The sequence below is a fragment of the Pelodiscus sinensis genome, chromosome 6 (assembly GCF_052426305.1).
Source record: "Pelodiscus sinensis isolate ZL-2025 chromosome 6, ASM5242630v1, whole genome shotgun sequence".
Classification (NCBI taxonomy): domain Eukaryota; kingdom Metazoa; phylum Chordata; order Testudines; family Trionychidae; genus Pelodiscus; species Pelodiscus sinensis.
Window position 1 is genome coordinate 93913116 of NC_143057.1, and position 22749 is coordinate 93935864.

General features: G+C 40.7%; 1 protein-coding gene across 2 annotated transcripts in view; it reads right to left on the minus strand.

Annotated features, from left to right (window-relative positions):
• ZSWIM6 (zinc finger SWIM-type containing 6) overlaps window positions 1–22749 on the minus strand; it is a 183996-nt gene that overhangs the window by 2621 nt on the left and 158626 nt on the right. For both annotated transcript variants that reach the window (XM_075932863.2, XM_075932864.2), the window contains exons 10-13: window positions 19923–20058; window positions 8842–8999; window positions 7358–7521; window positions 2656–2737 (exon numbers count right to left, since the gene is read on the minus strand). In XM_075932863.2, the coding sequence (XP_075788978.1) occupies window positions 2656–2737; window positions 7358–7521; window positions 8842–8999; window positions 19923–20058 (540 nt within the window). The remainder of the gene's footprint in view (window positions 1–2655; window positions 2738–7357; window positions 7522–8841; window positions 9000–19922; window positions 20059–22749) is intronic.

Here is a 22749-nt window from a genome sequence, read left to right on the forward strand (position 1 = left end):
CAACAATTGATTGTCATCAGGATTCAACCACAAACAGTCTTTCACCATGGCTTTTTTTTTTTCTTCAAACTAAGCCTACTAGGTTATCAGTACATCCAACCTCATGTTACTGATGCAAACAAACTCAGTGGAGAGAACATGATGGGAAATACACATTAAAATAAGACTATTCTGCATTTTCTTTTGTGGAGTCATGAAACTGTTAGAGAACTTGAAAAAGTCAGATGATAAAGTTTTAATTTCCAGGGCGTGACATCTTGTTTCTCTTGTTATTTATGATCTTGAATTTTGGATAAGTGCTGGTCATACACACGGAGCCAGTTACAGAACTCAAAAAATCTCAACCTTGATCCAGTATCTCAAATCAATTCCCCAAATCTAATATTTTAGAGCCATTTAATCTCCTTTTTCTCTATGTCAATAGTCACCTGATGGCAGGGCAAAAAGTTTTAAGCTCTCTCAAAACTGCTCATGTAACAAAAGGCCCATTGTCTTTGGTACTAGAACAGCAGTTCTCAAACTGTGAGGTGGGCCATGCAAAGGAAGCTTGGGAATGTATGTGAGCAGTGTGGATTTTGTTTTTGGTGAAGAGTTCTTCCTGGGTAGACAGGGCTCATGCACAAAGGCATCCCAAAAGGATGGCTGGAGCCCTGCCACTTGGCCATCAGCCTGAGTTGCCAGTAGCAGTAGCAGCAGCAAGGGTTTCACATTGCTATCTTTGCTTCTGCACGGCGGCTGGTAGCAACGCTGCCTTCAGAACTGGGCACCCAGTGCTCTCCACTCTGCCTTCAGAGCGGAGTGGTGCTCTATGTACTGGGGATGGGGGAAATACATTACTACAGACACAAATTTAGGGGAGGGTAACCAAATATATTTAGAACCACTGTACAAGAGTATTCAATTATAAACATACTTCCCAGAACAATTTTATACCAAGCGATGTGTACCATAACACCAAAATCAGGAAGAAAATCCTCGTAGCAACATTGCTACTGGTTTTTCTACTTGATATATGCAGTAGTACCATTTTATTGCTCTTGTGGGAGAGAACAATAAATGGTGGCTCCATACATTGAAGATAATAGGCAACTAGGGTGTCTAAGATCAGATCTATACTAGACACAGAAGGTCAGCTTAAGTTATCCAACTCCTGCTATGTAAATAACATAGCTGGAGTCGACATACCTTAAGCAGAGCTTGGTGCCATCTTCACCGTGGGAGACTAACAGGAGCAAATGGTTCCATCTGTTTCTCTTACTCCTCATGACTGCAAGTACAGGTGCCGACAGGGGGTGCTCCCAGTGTTCGATTTAGCAGGTCTTTATTGGACCCACTAAATCAAATGCCAGAAAATCTATTTCCAGCACCGCAAGTTGAGACACGACCTTAGTATTTCTAGACCATATTTACACTTGCTTGTGGTCCTTATTGCCTCTGTTAGACTTGGGTGTTTCTTGTAAATCCCTTGTTCATGTGCAAGAGATTCAATGCAACCAGAGAATGACAGATCTTCATTTAAAGCCAGATTCTCTGCTTTACAAATTCAGTTAAGTCTGAGAGGTAGTTTGCATGATGTTATAGGTTCTTTACTAGACTACTAGCATATGTGAACTAATTTAATATGGCATGAAAAAAGCATTTTATATGTAGACAGACAACTGAACAAAATAAGATATGCTCTTATATCTATAAAATATAGACTAGTATCTATAGTACAGTCTAGGTAAAAATTACCTTTGTGAAAATATAAAAGCAACAAAACACAGCACCATTGCATGAAAATGTGTAGGCACACACCATTTTTTGTCTGAGGGCACAGAAAGGGAAACTATACTTTCCAGGTTATCAACAGTATAAGTATAAGGCAAAAGTTAAAATAATGCTGACCAGGAAAAGACAGTTCATGAAGTCTAAAACACAAAGTGATCTCTGACGGAATCTGACTCAAATCCATGAAAAGTGGGAACATGTTAAATAGGCTTTAATGGAACAACACTAATGACAATTAAAATTGTTACATCTGTGGTATTATACTGCCTTCGTTAGTGTAGAATCTGTGCACTTTAGAATTTTTTTTTATCCTCAACACTCCTGTAAGATTGGAAAATATTATCATCCTCATTGCACAAGTGGCAGACTGAAGCAGACAAAGAGACTATGTGACTCACAAAATCTCATGCAAGATGTCTGTGCAATGCAGGGAATAGAACCTAGGTCTCCAAAGTTCCAGTCTAGCACTGTATCACCAGAGACTCTAACAACAGTTAGATTTGGCCATCCAGACTCATGCTGAGTAGTACCTTACTCTATGTTGAAATCAATGGAACTACTTGTGGAGTACACTACTTCTTAACACGTGTACAGCAAATGACTATAAGTCCACACATAACAGTGTTATACCTGGAAATAAAGCCTAACTGCTTCATTCTATATCCTGAAAGACAGAAGTATGTCAAACACTTCAGTTCTCATTTTCTTGGGCTGCGTCTGTTACTGCCATAATAAAAGGACTTCTAATCCGAAAACAATTTCCGAAAACCAAAAGAAAGCGATGGACATTTTTGGTTATACACAACCAAACAAAATGAAACCATCAAACCATTTAAGACAGGCTAATGAAGGCAGGACTCCTTGGACAATATCTGCAGAACGTACCTACTTCTGTTGCACATGTTACCAACCACCTCACCATCTCCCGCCGCCGCCAATTCAATGTTGATAATGTCATCCGCATCACCTATTCAAAAACAAACAAGTATTTGATGGACACTTAAGATGAAAGAATTGTGCTACGAAGTTGAGACAACACAAACAATTAAGAATCTGGGTTAGTTATAGACCTTACTGAAAAATTGCAAAAAATCCTATACAAATGATAATTTTCGTTCAAATTTCAAAGACTTGAAGAATGCTGAGGAGCTCTACTGGAAGGGCAGATTATTTTCAGATCTATATTTTACATCACACATTCTTATTAAAATGTCAGCTCTTAAGGCCAGATAAAATATTTTCTTTTTCCTCAAAAATGACCAAATGCTTCTTTATAAAACTATCTAGGGTACTCAAGTAGCAAAAGTGGTGTTAAAAAGTGATGATACATATATGCCTATTTAGAGTAGGTTAGCCATGCATGGCTTTCCATAGACCCTTACTACTGCTTTTCTCTTGACTGTTGTGAAACATACTTGTGTTACTACTTATTGCAATCTGTTCTGCTGCTCAATTCTGCCAAGTCTCCAGGGGCTGTTTCTGTTTTCAGAATCAATAATGATTTGACTCATCTATCAGAATGAAATCTCAATTTAAAGCAGCTCAACATTAAGATGATCAAAATTCAAGTAAAACAGCATTATCTGGTTTTTAAACACAGCACCTCCCTATTTCAAATCCACTTGCAAATAGACTGTTTCTTTTTCTCTCATTTTTATATTTAAATGCGACTATTCCAAAAGCATTGGTGATAATTTTGTGAAGGATTGTTCTAGCACAAGCAAGTTACACGTTTGTCATTTTCAGTACCTGCAACTGTACAGAAAATTGTTGCTGCTAAGTGTAGATCTTGTAGAAATCTAGATGATCACAACAAGGATTCTTCCATATAACATAATGAGAATATCACTGAGAAAACAATCAGCATTCCCTTCCCCCATGAAAAATATATAAATCTAAACAATACAAGTTGGGTGAGGAAATACCACTTTGGGCCAACTTCTTTTGGTGGAAGAGACAACTTTTGAGTAAGTCCAATAAAAGACACTACCTCACCCATCTTGTTTCATTCGTATTTGGAGCAAAACTTCTGACAGGAGCAGTTGTATTTGGTTGCAAGAAGGTCTAATTTCCAGATACCCTCACTGGGAGAGGTCGTTGCTATGGAGTTTTTGAGTGACCACTTGTGTTGGTCATGTAAGTCTCCACTCAGCATGTGTGCATATATTATTTGTATCACTGTAGCACCTCAGAACCCTAGGAATGGCTGAAGACCCCCCATTGTGCTAGTCACAGTACAAACACAGAAGACAAAGGCTGTCCCTCCACCACAGAGCAGAGAGTCTCAAACTCAATTTACCTGAGGGCCAATGGCAGTCCTCAAATCCTCCAAGTGGGCCAGTATTTGACCAGGCCCTGAGGTGGCTGTCCCAACCGTCCTATGGACAGGATGGTTCCCTATACTCAGGTTAGTCCATGAAGCCCTGGGTGGGTTCCTGCTGGCATCAGGGGTCAGGCCCACCTCCACTCACTGTGGCAGCAGGAAGCAGAGTGCCTGGGTTGGCGGGGGAGTAAAGCAGGCTGCTGCACTGCTATTCTTGCCTGCGGCTCCTGCTTCCATGGTGAATGTAGAGGGGTACAACTTCTGCTGCCACCCCATGCCAGGCCCCCCAGTTATCCCTGGGGATGCATCCCCTGGGGGAGGGGACTCAGAAGAAAGGGTGCAATGGGGGAAGGGAAAATGTGGAGCAGGGGTGGAGTTGGGGGAAGGGTACTGATCTCTCCTCTCCCCACAAGGCCGCAGGGATTCACTTGCCGGCAGTCCCACTTGCCCAATTATGGAACTGCTCAGCTTGTAGATGGCCCACAGGCTCTGAGTTTGAGACCCCTACTGTACAGCTTGTGATGGTACTTGTCTGCAAGGCAAAGGGTTTTGGTGTATTATGCAGCACTCCTACAGAACTACAGTCAGTCTCCTTGCACACCTGACTTGAATATGCCCCACTGTTTGTTCATGTAAAACCTCACTGTAATATAATACTTAACCACTCTGTCAGCAAGATGTAAGAAAAAAGGACCGGAGAGCCCAGCATATATCTCAATCCTGGAATTTCTGGGTGAAAAATCCTCCATGTCAGCATTTTAGTGACTGAATCGCCATATTTTTGCAATAAGCTCCCCACCTCAGACTGAAAATATTGAGTGTTGATTATCACTGAGAGATCTGGGGACATTGAATACAGCTCTTATGAGTATGCCATCTGACATAGGAACAAATTCCTGGGTAGTGTCAATTTCACACAGCATGCTATCAGTATTTGGAACATAACATTCAATTAACCAGTAGTGTAGAGGTCTCTTTTTTAGATGTGCATGTAGAGTTAAATGCATTGCTGAAGTCATAACACCCATCAGATCCAAGGAGATCATTACTGAATGGTATACATTCCACTATAGTACTTCTATTACCATAAAGATTTTTAAGTAGCTTTCTTCTAGATGGAAAACTGAGTATCTAGAAATGCTTCAAGGTCACCTTTCCTTCTTGCTCAATCATAACTGTGTGTGATTTCTATTAGTTTTTTTCTGAGGCTAGTGCTCAGAATAAGGTATATATTTATAACATAGCTTTTGCTGATTTATGAGGATGCCCTGGAAATTAAAGTCTGTTATCCAAATAAGGATACATATAGACATCCTGTCATCTGAAGCATTCTGTCACTGTTGAAAAGCACTTGGTGAATACACAAGATGATGCAGGCAGAGCAAACTGAAGAGCCTTGCATTGATGATGATCTCTTCCCAACAACAAACCCCAGAAATTTTCAAAATAAAAAATATGAAAGATATGAAAACAAGCACCTAGTAAATCAAGAACCCCAAACTTGTCTTGGACTGAGGAGAAGATAATAAAGGCTAGGATAAAGATATGGAATGTGAATTTTCGGATCCAAGAGTTGAGCTTTTGAAGTTCTAGAATGGGTGGAGGACCACCATCGCTCTTTAGGATAAGAAGTATCTGGAATAAAATGCAATCTCTGGAAATTCTTGAGGAGTTTTCTCCATGGCACCCAAGTCTACTAGTGAATGAACTTGTTTTGATATGGACTCCAGAGGAGAGAAGAGGAGCTGATTTGCATAGAACTGAATGGAGTAATCTCACTGGGCATTCTCCAAGACTCAGTCTGTGGTGAAAGTACTCTAGGTATCTAAGAAAAAGGACAGAGGAAGCTAGATAGGTGGCTTAAATCTTGTCTGAGGTTGAGTATTCTCATCAAACCTGAAGCTGAAAGGCTGGTGGAGAGGAAGATTATGGAGCAGATATCACTCCAGATTACGGTACGTACAACTATTCTTCTCTGCTGATGCAAAGTAGAGGGTAGGGATGTGAATGTGTAACTGGTTAATAGATGAGGCTTACTGGTTGCAGTTAGCTGGTAGGGGCTTGAACAATCCCCCAACTGCTGTGGGCAGGGGGCTGCTCCAGCCTTGCAGCGCCTGCTGTGGATGGGGGGCACTCCAGCCCATCCAGAGCAGCCCCGGTCCACGGTGGGCCCAGCCTGGGCGAGCCCAGCCAGGCTGGAGCAGCCCCCCCTTTGCCAACTGTTCATTGGTTTGCTGGATGTGATCTTTGCAGCATTTCCATAGACTGGATTCTTTGGTTCATCACAAGTCAGGGAGGCAGACAAAAGTGTTGGAACTTTGTTGGGCCCTTAAAACTATGTTGGGGACTCGGGCAGAAGCTAGTTTCCCATCACTTGCATCCTGGCACTATGGAGTTTGAGGGTTTAGGCTTGTACTGCTTGCTGCAACAGCATAGCTTGTAGGAAATTTTCTGTCCCCGAAGACAGATGTTGTATATACAGCTAAGAGATGCCCTCCTTATATAGCTCTGTCTTTAAACAAGTGCTCCAGTGGACATGGCTTACTAGAAGATTTCATGGGTCCAAATGGCACCATCTGTACATTCCCAAGAGCAGAATACAAAGAGGCTGCCTGGAAAAAAAAATTTTCCCTACAAGTAACGAACTGTATGCATATAGCTTCCACACAGTCCCTTGCAAATTGAGAAGCAGTTCCTTGCCAACTGAAAATTCAATAGCCTTGAATAAATTTTTTGGACTGCAGCATAATGCAAAGAATATAAGGGTGTACAACTGCCTCTCTGTGCTTTATGCCACTTATTCCATCTTCTTAATTTTGGTCTGATCTAGGTGCCAATGCAGCCCCAACATATGTGTTAGAGTGGCCACAGGGGCAGGCTGCTCTAATTTAGACAGATATGCAAGTCTGCCTTCTGGTTTCCCTGAAGCCCAGAACAATCAAAGTACTTAGCGCTCTGGACATTCCTCCTCTCACCCTGAATATCGTGCTATCCCTGAATTGGTAAAGTCCCTGGGAAGCTGTTCTAGTCTTATACCACTACCAGTATGGTGTACAAGGCTGAAGTTGGTGCCATATGCTGACCCTAGGTCTGTAGTTATCAGAGTACTCTACAAATCAGTGAAGAAAAGGGGCTATGTTTGGACTTTGTGTAACTGGGTACAATTCTCAATGGCTTCATTGTGAGTTGCACCTGCCACTGCAGGGCTGAATTTAGTCCAAGAACTTGGTCTCTTACTGAAGCAGTAGCTAATGTGGGGAATACCTGAAGGCCTAACTCCAAAGAAACTTTCAAAAGAGTGATGTCTGGCAAACTGTCCATGAGTGTTGCTATTTTAAATGCATCCTGGGCAAGCTTGAAGATGTGGGATGAGGAGTGAATATTTTTCTGGATGGATTCTAATACTGTTTCCAGCCTCCGAACATCACCTGCAATGTAAAAACAAAACCACAAAACAATAGCAATTAGTTTTATCTAAAAACATTCACTTACAGTGCAGCTGTTACAACTACATGTGGCAATATAAGTGACTTTCAGCTAGACAAGTTCTCTTTGAAAGAGCTAACTAAATGCACATATGAATAAAATGTGAGACATCAAACTCCTGTTCCTGTTGATGTTAGCTCAGTAAAAGTTACTAAGTTGTCCTAATTTAAAAATTCTAGAACTTATTTGTCCAGTGCTGGGTCTTGCTATCCACCACAAAACAAATACTGTAAACTTCCGATAATCCAGCACCTTTAGGACCCAGGGGATGCCGAATTATCAGATATGCCAGACTATCAGAAGGGGGAGCTATGAGGGATCTGGGGTGGGGTGGATGCCACCCCAGACCCCTCATAGCCCCCCCCTTCCGATAGTCCAGCTCTTCCTCAGGTGTCCCCGATTCAGCCGCTGCTGGCCAGTTTTAGCAGTGGCTGAATCGGGGACGCTGGGGGCAGAGCAGCTGGGGTGCTGCTGGGTTGGTCTGGTAGCGCCACCCCTCGGGGCTGCGGGACCAACCCGGCAGCAACCCAGCTGCTCTGCCCCAGGCATCCCCGAGTCAGCCGCTGCTGAAACTGATCAGCGGCTGACTCCAGGAAGCCCGGGGCAGAGCAGCTTTGCCCCAGGCTTCCCGGAATCAGCCGCTGGTCAGTTTCAGCAGCGGCTGAATAGGGACACCGAGGGCAGAGCAGCTGGAGTGCTGCCGGGTTGGTCCCGTAGCGCTGCCCCTCGGCGCTGCAGGACCAACCCGGCAGCACCCCGGCTGCTCTGCACTAGGCGTCCCCAAGAGCAGCTAGGGTGCTGCCGAGTTGGTCCCTCAGCCCCGAGGGGTGGCGCTACCAGACCAACCCGGCAGCACCCCAGCTGCTCTGCCTCCGGTGTCCCCAATTCAGCTGCTGGTCAGTTTCAGCAGCGGCTGAATCGGGGAAGCAGGGCACAGAGCAGCTCCAATTGTCCAGCTGCCCCAGCACTTCCGGGTTCCTGATGGTGCCGGACCATCAGCAGTGCCAGAGCATTGGATGCCGGACCAATGGAGTTTTACCGTAGCTTGTCTCAAACTTGCTATCTAGATACCAGCCAGCTGTTCTAGCAGCAGTGCTAGAAAGCCAACGCTTAAATCTGTTCAGTAAGTTGTTTCTTCAACTTCTCAGATGAAAATTCAGACTCCTAAACAGCAGTTTTAAATTAACTTCACTTTACACACGAAATACAATATTGGAAAAAGTATGTCTACTAAAAATACATATCAGCTTTATTGACACTACCTTTGGCTGCTGTTAGCATAGTTGATGCCAACTCACACTGCTGGGACTCAATGTGACTTAACGTGAACCAACGGGGATAGCGGTTTGGAACAACTGATGCAATGTGGTGTGGGCGGGACATATCTGCTGATGGAGCTGTAGATTCCAATACTAGCAACCTGAAAATAGGAAAGAACATACAATGATATTGTGAAAAGAGTGTAGCTAGGGTAGTCTCTGAACATTCACAAAGCCACAAGAGCACTTTGGCTACTTGTGCATTCAGGTGTAAACGCTGTAGCAAATCATGTCCTTTCAACTAGACATTTAAAGTTGAATCGCCAAAATCCTACTTAACCATTAGTTACCCATATCCAACACATAATCCTTCTTAGGTATTAATAGGAGAATCAGAATTTAGAATTAGCAGGGGAATTAAGCTGTTCATAACTGAAGACCATAGTTATTAGCTCAGTGATCCAAGGGGCTGAAATCTTTCACTTCTACTTCAGTCCTTGAACCACTGCTCTCAGAAATCAAAGTGGAGAAATTCACAGCGACACAGCAAGCAAGCAAATATTTTCTAATATACTGCACAAGCATTGTATGTGAGCTTCCTACCAGAAAACAGTCTGCAATGAATGGCAGATTCTCAAACGTCAGTAGCTGAGGCAGAGTCAAAATCCAAAAGAAAATAAGACATTTTTCTCAATTACAATGCAGCTTTTGTTGTTGTTGTGGGCATTTTGTTTCTTGGCACACAAGGGCTAGAAACTCCTAACATTTTACACAATAGCATGTCTAGATGAAAACCCTATGTCTAGATGAAAGCCCCTGTGGTATGGGTAATAATTTCTCTGTTTTGAAATTATTTCTCTGGCACAAATGCCTGACCCCGAGACAAGAATTTCCATGAGTTTACCCTAATCTAGAATCATCTCACTTATGAAGGAAAAAGAACTGCGGAAAATGTCCATCGTCTATGTGTGGATATTGGTTGGAAGGGTTGGGAGAGTAGTTACAACAGAAATAATCACCCATTAGATAATCACCATTAGAAAATATTAGGTTGTAGTCATTTTGAAGGAAAACATGTATCCTCTTTTCTGCGTTCCAGATCATGAAAATTCAGGGTATATTCAAGATGTGAAACGCTGATGAAATATTGAACGATAGCTACAGAAAGAACCTCAAGATGCAAAACCTCTCAAACAAAGATCAGTATCTTGACAAGAGGTAACAGACATCTGCTTTAATGATGAAGCAGTCATGATGTCTTCTTGACCTATCACAGTAAAAATGGATTTTGTCCCAGTTTCAATGTCACTGTACTGATGATTGCCCAACTTTTCCTTATGTTCCCCTATCTTCAAGCTCCCAATCTGTTTCCTTTAATCTCACAACACTTCCACTTCGATTTGAATAATGATGGAGGCCCAGATGTGGCTGTGCTGAGCTTTGAAGCACCGTCTCCTTTTGGCCAGCTTCCACTCCTCCAAGCACTACAAAAGTGAGACATACCTCAGGGATTGGAAATGCCCTGACCCTATTTGGGGAGTGGTCTTTGTAGACACAGCTAGACTCTAGTTACCATTCAGCAAAGCAAGCTGCAGGACAAGTGACGTGTTCTCATCAGAAAAACAACCCCAACTAAGTTATCCTTCTTTCATCTCCCTCACTAGCATCAGACATGCTTGGACCCCCGCCCTATGGCCCAACATGGACTTCAGTCGAATCTCCTCTTCAGTTACACAGACTCCCTCCCAAAATCCTAAGAATGTATTGGTTCAAGAGCTCCAAAAAGCTGGTCATCCTACTCTGGGCTCACGGTTATTATCATTTTTGTACTCAGTTGAACACTTATTTATTTTTAAGGGAATGAATGGGAAGAGGAAGAAAACTGACATCTCTCTGGTCAGAAGAGGATCTTCAAAATCTACTGCATTGAGACACTAGGTGATGTAACATTTCATATTGAAGCAATCTGGTACCGTACATGAGCTTTTGGGTTCTAAAATGTCTCTTTTTTAGGTAATTGCAAGCAGGATATTTTGATTTCTCACTGAGGAATATAAAAATCTACCTGCAAAATCACTGAGGTTTTATAGAAGCATGTCATGCCTTTCCCTGCAAGTTCCTGAGACATACAGGGCAACTTCAAGAGTCTTAGAGAATGGAAAATGTCATTTTGAACCTAACGGGTAATTACACTGTGTACTTATATATGAACTATTCAGTTAGTAAATTTTTTCAGGTAAGGGGGAAGGAAAGAAAAGGAGGAAAAATGATTTGGGTACACAAGAGTACTTCCAACTGTTACATGCAGAAATCATTAGGCTATGAATGACGGCAACCAAACAAATAGCATGAAACAGAAGCTTCAGGGGGTAGCCGAGTTAGTCTATACAGGAAAAAAAAAAACACAAATGGTCTGGTAGCACTTTATAGACTAACAAAACACGTAGATGGTATCATGAGCTTTCGCGGGCACAGCCCACTTCTTCAGATAACTGAAGCATGAAACAGACAGCTTTTGTGAAATCTCATAGCGATCACTTTATACTTCATTACCACCATCACTGCCACCCAGCTTGCATGCCCCTCTACAAGTCCAGTGTAAAAAAGGTAAATTGTGTGCTCACACATTATTTTTGATGGATTATAAAACATCAGAACAACCGTCAAAACTGCAGCAGCTCTGAAGGCCTCAATTAAATCCAGTCAAGCAACTTTATTATTGTTTACTTTTTCAAAATTCATTTTTAAAAAGCAATGAACTATTTAACAAGCTTTCAGCTGAAGTTGCCTTTTGATTAAACATGGTCTAAAATAGACAACTCTCAAAATCCAGACCACCGACCTCCCCCCCACAAAAAAAGTCCATTTCTAATTTGGGCCCAAATTCAGCCCTCACTATGCAAAGAAAATTCAATGAAGTCCAAACAAAATTCTTAATGCCCTTTGAAAAAGAAAGTGTGCTATATGTATTAAAAGAATGTTAACTCATCTGCAGTTTTGAGTTCTCCAGGTAGATTGCCTCTGGAGAGCCACATGCTCATGTTATGGAACTTGACGATGCAAAATGAAAAAAACTATCTAGACAGCAGTAGCTATTGAGGGTAGCCCATACAACCCTGTGAAGACCCAAGTATATAGAAGGAACACCGGCTTCAACTTCCCTCCATTCCTTTCTGCCTGTTAAGTATATTAAAGAAGAAATCCTGAAAATGGGGAAGGAGAGTGGATGGTTGTGAATATGCAGAGGCAGAATACTGAGAAACCAAGCTACAGACATGTAACCCTTTCTATTTTTTACTGTGAAGACTTTTGTGCATGCGAGGCTGGCTAGCAGCCATACCACCTAGAGAAAAGGCTAAGTACTTATGACTCTGATGAAAATACTAGCTTTCATGAATAATGAAGCACAGCTCTTCTGAATGACGCTGCACTCCAGCATTGCACGAATATGTGATTTGAATTCTATGTAGCAGCTTTAAAAGATTTCAAGGTTAAGAAATATTTTCATCTGAACTTTGGAACAGGCCATAGGCTATCTGCTAGTCAACAAGTCCCACTGCTTTATGCAAGGAGTCATATGTGGTATCCCCATGTGAAACTTAAATCTTCATGTAAGTGTATTTATTTTTCTCAAGTCAATATAAAATAAGCTTCTCTCTTTGGGTTTATATCAGGAGTTAGAAATATTTTCCCTCACATCATGGAGGTGCTTCCTTGGTTTTTAGGTTTATTAGAGAAAAAAAATATTATGTCTTTGAATTTTCTCATTAAAAGAATTCCTGAAAAGTGATGAGCAATGCAGTCAGAAATAGAACAGGGTGTAAATGGATCACATAGCCTCTAATATTTGCAACACACATCTCTTGTTCACACTGTAGCAATATTACTACTATAGAACCTCAGAGTTACAAACACTTTGGGAATGGAGATTGTTCATAACTCTGAACAAAACATTATGGTTGTCCTTTCAAAGTTTACAACTAAATGTTGACTTAATACAACTTTAAAAGTTTACTATTCAGAAGAAAAATGCTGCTTCTCCTGAATTTAGTACTTTACATTTAACAAAGTACTGTACTTTGGGTGGGGGTGGAAGGGAGCAGGAACGGTGTCCCTATTCCTGCCTGATTGCGCATTTCTGTTTCCAACTGAGGTGTGATGCTGACTGGTCAGGTTGTAACTATTAGTAGTACAGTAGAACATCAAAGTCAGACACCAAAAGGGGAAGTGGATAACTAAGGGTGGAGGGCAGAACTCACCCAACAGCCCTGCAGATGGAGCCAGAGGAGTTAATGAGAACAGGTTCTGCCATGCTGACAGCTGCTGCCATACTCAACAGCATGGAATTGAACAGATAGAACTTTTTAGTACTGCTCACCCTGAGGTGGTGGTTGAGCAGGAAGGAATTGCCTCTCAGATTTAAACGATGCCTCATACTAAAGGGGGCTGAATCCCCAAGGATTTGAAAGACAACTTGGTCTTCCTGAATCTCTCCAATATTTTATCAGTTTTTTCATCTGAAAAGATTAGTATCTTTAAAAAAAAAAATCAAGCCTTCAACCATGACTTATGATTTTTGGGAAAGTCCAAGCCCCTTACTCAGAAAGATGATGCATTACAACAATTGGCATTGATCTTGCTGAAGTGTACAATACATCGTACACTGCTTGTGTCAAGAGATTTTCTTGCCCTCCATGATGATAGTCAGCAGGGCCAGATGATATTTACCAAAAAGTTCTGAAAGAACTCATAAACTGCAAAACTACTAACTATGGTATGTAACCTACTGCTTAAATCAGACTGCACCAGATGAATGAAGGGTAGTTAATACAACACTTATTTTTTTAAAAAGGCTCCAACGGTGATCTTGGCAACTACAAGTAGACAAGCTTAGCTTCAGTACCAGGTAAATTGGTTGAAACCATAGTAAAGAACAAAATTATCAGATACATAGATAAACATGATAAGTTGGGTAAGAGTCAACATGGCTTTTGTAAAGGGAAATCATGCCTCACCAATCTATTAGAATTCTTTGAGAGCGTCAACAAGAACATGGACAACGGTGATCCAGTTGATATAGTGTATTTGGACTTTTCTGAAAACTTTTGACAAGGTCCCACACTAAAGGCTCTTAAGCAAAGAAAGCAGTCATGGAATAACAAGGAAGGTCCACTCATGAATCAGCAACTAGTTAAAAGATAGGAAACAAAGTAAATGTCAGTTTTCAAAGTGGAGAAAGATAAATAGCAGTGTGCCCCAAGGATCTGTATAGAGTCTGATGTTCAACATATTCATAAATTATCTGAAAAAGAGGGTGAACTGTGAGGTGGCAAAATTTGCAGATGATACAAAATTATTCAAGATAGTTAAGATCAAAGCTGACTTCAAAGAGTTATAAAGGGTTCTGACCAAACAGGGTGACTGGACTACATAATGGCAGATGAAAGTCAAATGTTATTTAGTACAAAATAATGCATACTGGAAAACATAACCGCAACTATATATACATAATTCTGGGATCTAAGTTAGCTGTTACCACTAAAGAAAGATCTTGATAATTATCATCAATAGTGCCGTAGACACATCTGCTTAATGTGCAGCATCAGTCAAAAAGGCTAATAATGTTAGGCACCCTTAGGAAAGATAGACAATACCATAATGTCACTATATATCGATGGTACACCCACATCTTGAATACTGTGTGCAGTTGTCAACATCATTTCAAGAAAGGTATTTTTGAATTAGAAAGGTACCGAAAAGGGCAGCAAGAATGATGATGGGTATGGTATAGCTTCCACAGGAGCTAGATTAAAAACACCAACCGCTCATTTTAGATTACTCAGAGGGGATAGAACAGCTATAAAACTATCACAAATGGTGTGGAGAAAGTGAATAGGTGAGAGTTATTTATCCCTTCATGTAAATACAAGAACTAAGGGCCACCAAATGAAATTAATAGGCAGCAAGTTTAAAATATGGGGAAGTACTTCTTCACACACTGCACAGTCAACCTGTAGAACTTATTGCCAGGAGATGTTATAAAAGCCAATAGCCTAATTGGGTTAAAAAAAGAATTAGATAGCCATTGATGAAGCAATGCTCTATTAACCTCATGCTCCAGGAGTTCCTAAACCTCCAACTGTCAAACAGAAATTTGAAGACAGTGGAAGAATCACTTGAAACTGCCCTGTCCTGTTCTTTCGCTCTGAAGCATTGGCACTGGCCACTGAACTAGATGGACCATTGTTCTGACCCAGTAAGGCCATTTCTATGTTCAGAAACATGAGGGTTTATATCCCTCATTTTATTGATTTCATCAAGCTTACCTAGGAATATTTAAAAAAGGTCTAGGATTTTCTGGAATTATGGAAAGTGCTTAGCTTCAGTATAGCTTGTGGTCACGAGTTCCCCCAGATTAATTGTGCATTGTATTAAAACAGTTTCCTGTTTTGCCTATTTTAAATTGGATGCTTTTGAATTTCCTTGTGTGCCTTTTGTTCTATTTAAAAATAAAGAAAGTAGGACCTCTCATTTATTAGAGAGTGAAGCACATTCTATTTTATATACCTCTAACAAGTCACTTCCCTCTATTCCTCATCTCATCTCTAAACTATATAGCCACAACATCCATAAATAGGTGGGGGTATGTCTACACTACCCCGCTAGTTCGAACTAGCGGGGTAATGTATGCATACCGCACTTGCTAATGAAGCCCGGGATTTGAATTTCCCGGGCTTCATTAGCATAAGCGGGGAGCCGCCATTTTTAAATCCCCGCTGCTTCGAACCCCGTGCAGCGCGGCTACACGGGGCTCGAACTAGGTAGTTCGGACTAGGTTCCTAATCCGAACTACCGTTACTCCTCGTGAAACGAGGTGTACCGGTAGTTCGGAATAGGCACCCTAGTCCGAACTACCTAGTTCGAGCCCCGTGTAGCCGCACTGCACGGGGTTCGAAGCAGTGGGGATTTAAAAATGGCGGCTCCCTGCTTATGCTAATGAAGCCCGGGAAATTCAAATCCCGGGCTTCATTAGCAAGTGCGGTATGCATACATTACCCTCCTAGTTCGAACTAGGAGGGTAGTGTAGACATACCCTCAGTTAGTTGCAAAGTCAGTCAAGTATTTTTAAATGCTGTGACCAGACCTGAATACAGTACACAAAATAGTTACATAATGTTTTCAATATTAAACTCTAGCCTTTTCTGACTTTACCTAGAAGCCTGCTTAGCTTTCTTACTACTATTGCACATTATTAGATTTCACTGATTGCAGCACAATGGCATCCATATTCCCCTCTCCAGCAAATACTTAAGTTTGTAAGATAGACATGCTCTAAGTCAACCTATGTTAGGTCAACTTACAGCCCCTGCAGTAATCACCAGGAGCACTTCCACCAACTGAAGAGAGGCAGACTGAAAGCCAGGATTCTTAACTCCATACAGATCCTCACCAGGAGTCAGGGACAGCTGTCAGGATTCTCCCCTCCCTGAGCAGAGAGTGGGAATCAGGAAGCCAAGGGGAGTCTGGAACAGCTGGGTTCCCAGCAGGGACCAAGGGAGAGGGGAGCCAGGATGGGAGGTAGCCAGGTTTTAGCACCTGCGCTGACTTGTCATGGAGCTGTGAAAATTGACAAATTGAAAACTGAATGAGCCAACAGCCAACGTAAGTAATGCAGTGTCTATGCAGACACTATGTTGCCCTAATTACACTGACAAAAGCCCTATGCCTCTCATGGAGGTGGAGTTATGATGTCAGTGTAGCAAGGCACATATCAGTGGCAGCTTACATCAAACTATCTCTGTAATGTTGATCAGGCCAGAACTCAGAATTGGGCATAAGGAATTCAAGTGGTTATTCTAATACACTTAGAGTACGTCTAGACTACATGCCTCCGACGACAGAGGCATGTAGATTAGGCTACCCGGCTTAGGAAAATGAAGCGTCGATTTAAATAATCGACGCTTTATTTAAATTTAAATGGCTGCTGCGCTGAGCCGATTAGCTGTTTGTCGGCTCAGCGCGGTAGTCTGGATGCTCAGCAGTCGATATCAAAGGCATTTGTCGACCCCCCAGGTAAACCTCATTCCAGGAGGCATACTTGGGAGGTCGAGAAATGCCTTTGATGTCGACTGCGGAGCATCCAGACTACCGCGCTGAGCCATTTAAATTTAAATGAAGCGGCAATTATTTAAATCGCTGCTTCATTTTCCAATGCCAGGTAGCCTAATCTACATGCCTCTGTCGTCAGAGGCATGTAGTCTAGACATACCCTTAGTTTCAACTGTCAGAGATAAGCAGACATCAAATTTAACTATGGCCTCCTATCATTCCTGCCTTCTCTAACCTAAACGTGTCATCTGCAATTCTTGCCATTTCACAGTTCACCCCTTTCTCTAGATTGTTGAATATGTTAAACACCAATCCAAATTGAATCCTTGGGCATCCCACTACTATCATCTTCATATCATGTTAAAAATTGACCAATCATATTCAGTTTTCTTTCTCTTAGCAGTTTCTACTCTATGGCAGAAGTTTCACATTTCATCTTCTGATCACTTAGCTTCATTAGCATTTTGTGAGGGAATTTGTCAAACATTTTTTGATAGTCCAAATACATGGATATGAATAGGTTCTTTTTTCTATTTATCTAACAGTTGCAAGGAAATCCTATACACAAAATGATTTTGTTTTACAAAGTCCAACTGGCTTGTCCTTTCGTAACTGAGCTCATCTAATTGCATAAGTCTGTCATTAATTGTACTAACCGGTTAACATGGTACAGTTTGGTAAGGTTTCCTGGAAATTAAAGACCATTATCATCTGTGACAGAGTACTGGGAATCAGCAACTGAACTAGTACGCTAGTCATTGTTTAGCCAGTTGGGCTACAGGAAGGACATAATTAAGGAGACGAGATCCTGATTACCAGACCAGACTGGGGTTGGATAATAAATGACCAAATTAGTCCATGAATAAAAGAACACAGGAAGAAAGTCTGAAGGGGACAAGCAGGACACAAAATATGGAAAAAAATTTCAACAGGGCCTGACAAAAGGGAGTTCCCTTGGAAGAGACATTTTACCCACTGGAGGAGAGTAGTAAAGGGAGATGGGAGAGTAAAATATCTTGACTGCATTAGTATGTAAAAGGAGTTGGAGTGAAACACTGTAAAAAAAAAAAACTAGACAGTTGTATCTACAAAAGGAAAGGTTGCAGAGTTTCTGAAGGAAGCAAAAAAAGGATGGACACATTGGGAGCAGCATTCCATATAATCTGTGTACTTCTGCAGCTGCTCAGGAAAAATTCGGATGCCACCTTACAGATTAGCAGAGTGCCCACAGCCAGGTTTTTTGTTTCTAGTAATGGTGCATTTGCATGTGCTTTGGTGCACATAAAACATTTATTCTGCAAATGCAAATAAAAGATTATAGGGAACATTGACTGGTATCTCATAATTGCCCCCAGAATTTTTTTGTAAGTAGTTAGTAACAGAGTATTTTACCTACACAAAAGATTTATGATACATAATACATTTCTAGTGGTTCTTTACAGATTTCAAACTTTTGATTAGTTTTAAAGTGTTTGTGTTAATAAATGTCCATCGGTACCAATTAGAATCACGGCTCTATAGAACTAGGCATTGTACAAAGAAGAGACAGTCCCTGCCTTGAAGAGTTTACAAACTAAGAATGAAATTCAGTCACAATTAAGAATAAATCTGTTTGTTTGGAAATTTGTTCAACAATTTGAGATATTCCAATCCCCAATCTAGACTTACTTGTTCTAAGTCGTTTTCCTTTCTACTCCGACAATTTGAAGAATGTCCTTTCAGTTAAAGTAAATTCTTGCAGCTTGTCACTGAAAGCTTTTTTTTTTTGCTTGCCCTTCAAGCTTTGTTTCACTTCTGCAACCAACTCATATATATTGCATGGAACTAAATCAAGAGTATCCTCTCTTCTTGTGAGCTCTGGAACTAGCTTCAGCAAGCAATTATTTATTGTGTCAAACCTCTCTAAACTATGTCTCAAAATGATATTTCATCAGCTGTGCAGGTTGCTGAAAGGACTCATTATTAATCCTTTAGATCTTGTGGCATTCAACATCATGCAACCAATTCTCACTATCTCGGACCTAGGGACCAGGAGCATAACCTCAATACCCGAAAAGTGTATCTCCTTAGAATCTACTTTTAAGACCCAGTGTTTAAATTTCTTCACAGGTTTCATTTGCAATAGCCAGTTAGATGAACTTCTAGGTAGCATTGAACTCATGGCAATCCAGATGGGGCCAGTTCCTTCACTGCACTCAGAGTAGAGAATATGGATTCACACTCACAGCTGCCCTGAGAGGTAAAGCCAATGCAAACCAAGCTCTTTCTTAGGCATGCACTTTCTGCAAATATTGAAAGCAAATGGGTTACTGGTTGTTTTTGCAGCTTGGTATTCAATTTAATTCCAATCTCATTCCTATCTTCTATCTGCCTTTGTCTGCTTTTTTACCAAGCAAAGAAAGCTGGTCTGGACTACACACCAGCACAGACCATTATTTTAAAAAACTGTATTTTAAAATCAACTTCATAAAGTTAATTTGTAAAATAACAAAGGGTTTGAGGGAATAAACAGTCCTGCAGAACAAATTAGACAGAAGAAAGTCCTGCCAACTTCAACAGTCAAGTAACTTTAGAGCAGGTGGAGTCATGACTCCCACAGTTACCTTTCACATAGCATCCAGAACAAGAGGATCAGCCTGATCACATCAGTCATTGTGGTCATTTTTTTTTTAAGATGATTCTGTGCTTGAAAAATGGCAGCAAAAGTGGGGATTTCAATGCACTTTACAAATAATTGATTTAATCCAACACCTCTGAGGTGAGCAATTAATATGTACAATAATTATTACCTTTATGGACAAAGAAACTGAGGCACAGAGCTGTCCTAAGTGTAATAGAGCTGGTATTAGAACACATGTCTGACTCCCTGTTTTTAACCACCAGATCTGCCTTCTTTGAAGTTAATCAATTTACAGCAATTTTTTCTCACTTGGATTTTTCTTCTTCCTCTTTCTAGCTGAGATCTAAATACGTACCGCATGGCTCTCAGTGCAGTTTTGTATGCCAATTCAGCATCGTGAGGTAGGAGAGAGGTGAAGAGATACTTGGCAAATGTGTGCATTGGAACACTCTCTCGATGGATGATTTCGCCTAAACCACTATATGGTCCAGCTGTGAGAAAGAAGTGGGGGAGGGGAGGAGACATTTTCAGATTGTAAAAAAACCCCAACCGCCCCGCAAAAAACCCCCACCCAACCCAACACTTTTTGGACCTTTTTCCTTTTGAGCTTATTGTAAGATTTAGACAGTACATAGGTCACAGAACTCTTCTCAATTTATAGATTAATTTAAAAAACTTTCACCAAAGTTTATACTTAAAATCTGCACTTTTAAGTGAGGCTATTTTAGCCAATACCTGTATTGTAACAAATGGATTTTTTACACTGAGAATGGGGTCTCCCTAATATTTGAATGACAGTCAACAGGAAGAAGTTACTGTTTAAATTTTGTTTAAACATCTTCTAATGCTTCTCAAACATCATCAAGAAGAGACTAGAACACATTTTATATTGAGAGCTCAAAACATCAGTTTCCAAATGATGGAAGCCAAATATCACATGATTCGTTATAAAAATCACATGACTCAGCAATACTAATGACTTGCAGTTAAATCAAGCAAAAAACTGAAGACTCACTAAATACAACTGATGCGATTACAAACTTAAAATCCTGCAGTTTTTCTACAGGGCTTTTTCGAAAAAGGTAACCTTTTTTTGAAAAAACTTCACCTGCGTCTAGACTGTTGCCGCGTTCTTTTGAAATTAAAATCGAAAGAACACGGCAGTTTTTTCAACCACGGAAAAGCTCATTTTACGAGGAATAATGCCTTTTTTCAAAAGTGCTCTTTCAAAAAAAGGCATTACTGAACGCAAACAGTGCTTTTTCGAAAATATTGGTTGATGTCTAGACGATCTCTTTTGAAAGAGGCATGTAGTCTAGATGTAGCCTAAGCATTGATACTAGTTACGCCTAAATTACTTGAACGTAATGAATTCTTTGCAGTCAAGATTTCTCGGCACAGAACAATGCAAGAGCACCGTACCCACTCTTCATAATTGTGTACTAGACAAGCATATTGTTATTCATTTAACATCCACAAAATTCCTTCTATGACTATGTGCTTATTGCGCTCAGAAATCATGAAGGAAAACAATGATCTGAAAGCCTATCCTTTCATTGACAGAGGTGTGTATGTAACAGACACCTGGGAAAGCTTGAGAAGCTACTCTATCACACAAGGTCTCAGCACTAAGTACATGATGTAGTAAGCACTAAGTACATGATGTCCACGGTTCATGAACTCCAAGATATGGGAAGGCTGTAAAGGAAGTAATGAAACCATGTCTGCCACATATCCTGGCAGAGCTCTTGCCACAAAGGCCAGTCAGTAGCTCTGCTGTTTCACAGCCATAGGGGATAAGGAGGGTAGAGAGGATTCCAGAAACAGTCAGCAACAATTCTGGCTCTTCTGGCTTGTCAGAAACTGGGATTTAGTGTAGCCTCTAAATTGCTCTGGAGTCTCATGTGTAATCTTTCACTCAAAGTATTTTTCAAGAAATACCCTATCTGTATGAAAAGCTTTTCTCGTTGCTCTGAGATAGTGTATTTAAAACCCAAATTTAAATATTATGCCCACACTCTTTCCTCAACAGCTATGACCACTAGAGCTGTGAGAATGACAGACTCTTTGGTTTGCTAAAACAAACCAAGAAAAAAAAGTAGGTGAAAAAAGAAGTTTGGGCTCACCAAAACGAAATGCTTCACTACGATGAGTCGTTTTTATCCTTTTAAAAATTAAAACAAATTAAAGCTCATTCCAGCATCAAAGGAGAAGCTGAAAACTTTTGGTTAAAAAAACTCCCCAAAAGGAATGCTTAAGATTTTTCAAAATGCATGGGCTATTTTCCAACAAAAATAAATCCAACAAATTAAGACACAAATTTGCAAAATGTTTTGTTCTACTCAAATGTACATTTGGCTATGAAAAAAGTTTCATCCAACAAATTCTGTTCAACTTTAATCACTAGGCCCTTATGAAAACACTGAATATTTGCGTTGCGTAGGGTTGCCAGATGGTTTAACCAAAAATACTGAACACTCTCCACCCCCGCCCCCCAGAAGAAAACAAAAAGCAACCGAGGGAAAAATTCTGTCAGGGGAAAAAAAAAGGGGGGGGGGGGGGGGAGAGACCAAAGTTGTTGAGCAAAAATAAATAAATAAATACGTAAATAAATAAATTAAAAACAGCATGGCCCCTTTAAGAAATGCTTTTGAGGCTTTTTGGCCCTAACAGGCTGCCGGCGGCTATCTGTCATCGGCAGAATTTGGTAAAATTTTTGCCTCCTGGCTAGGGCAAAAAAAAAAAAAAAAAAAAAAAAAAAAAATTTAAAATACATTTTAGGTGTCCAGTATTTTCTGAATTTTTTTTAACCAGACAGCAGGCGAAAATACCAGACTGTCCAGGTCAATACCAGACACTTGGCAACCCTAGCGTTGCCCCTAGAATTCCTCAATTATTCAAAAATCAATATGTAAGCACCAACCATAATAGAGTAATAAAGAATAGCCCAGCATGGACTGGTCTAAAACAAGTTACATCGAACCAGAATAATATCCTACTTTGACAGTGTTGCTCGTCTAGTGGATGGGGGAAAAGCTGTACCTGTGATGTATCTCGATTTAGAAAGGCTTTTGAGGCAGTCTCCACACGACATTTTCATAAGCAAAGTAAGGAAATGCAGTCTAAATGAAATTACTATAAGGTGGAAGAATACTTATCAATGGTTTACTGCCAGACAAGGA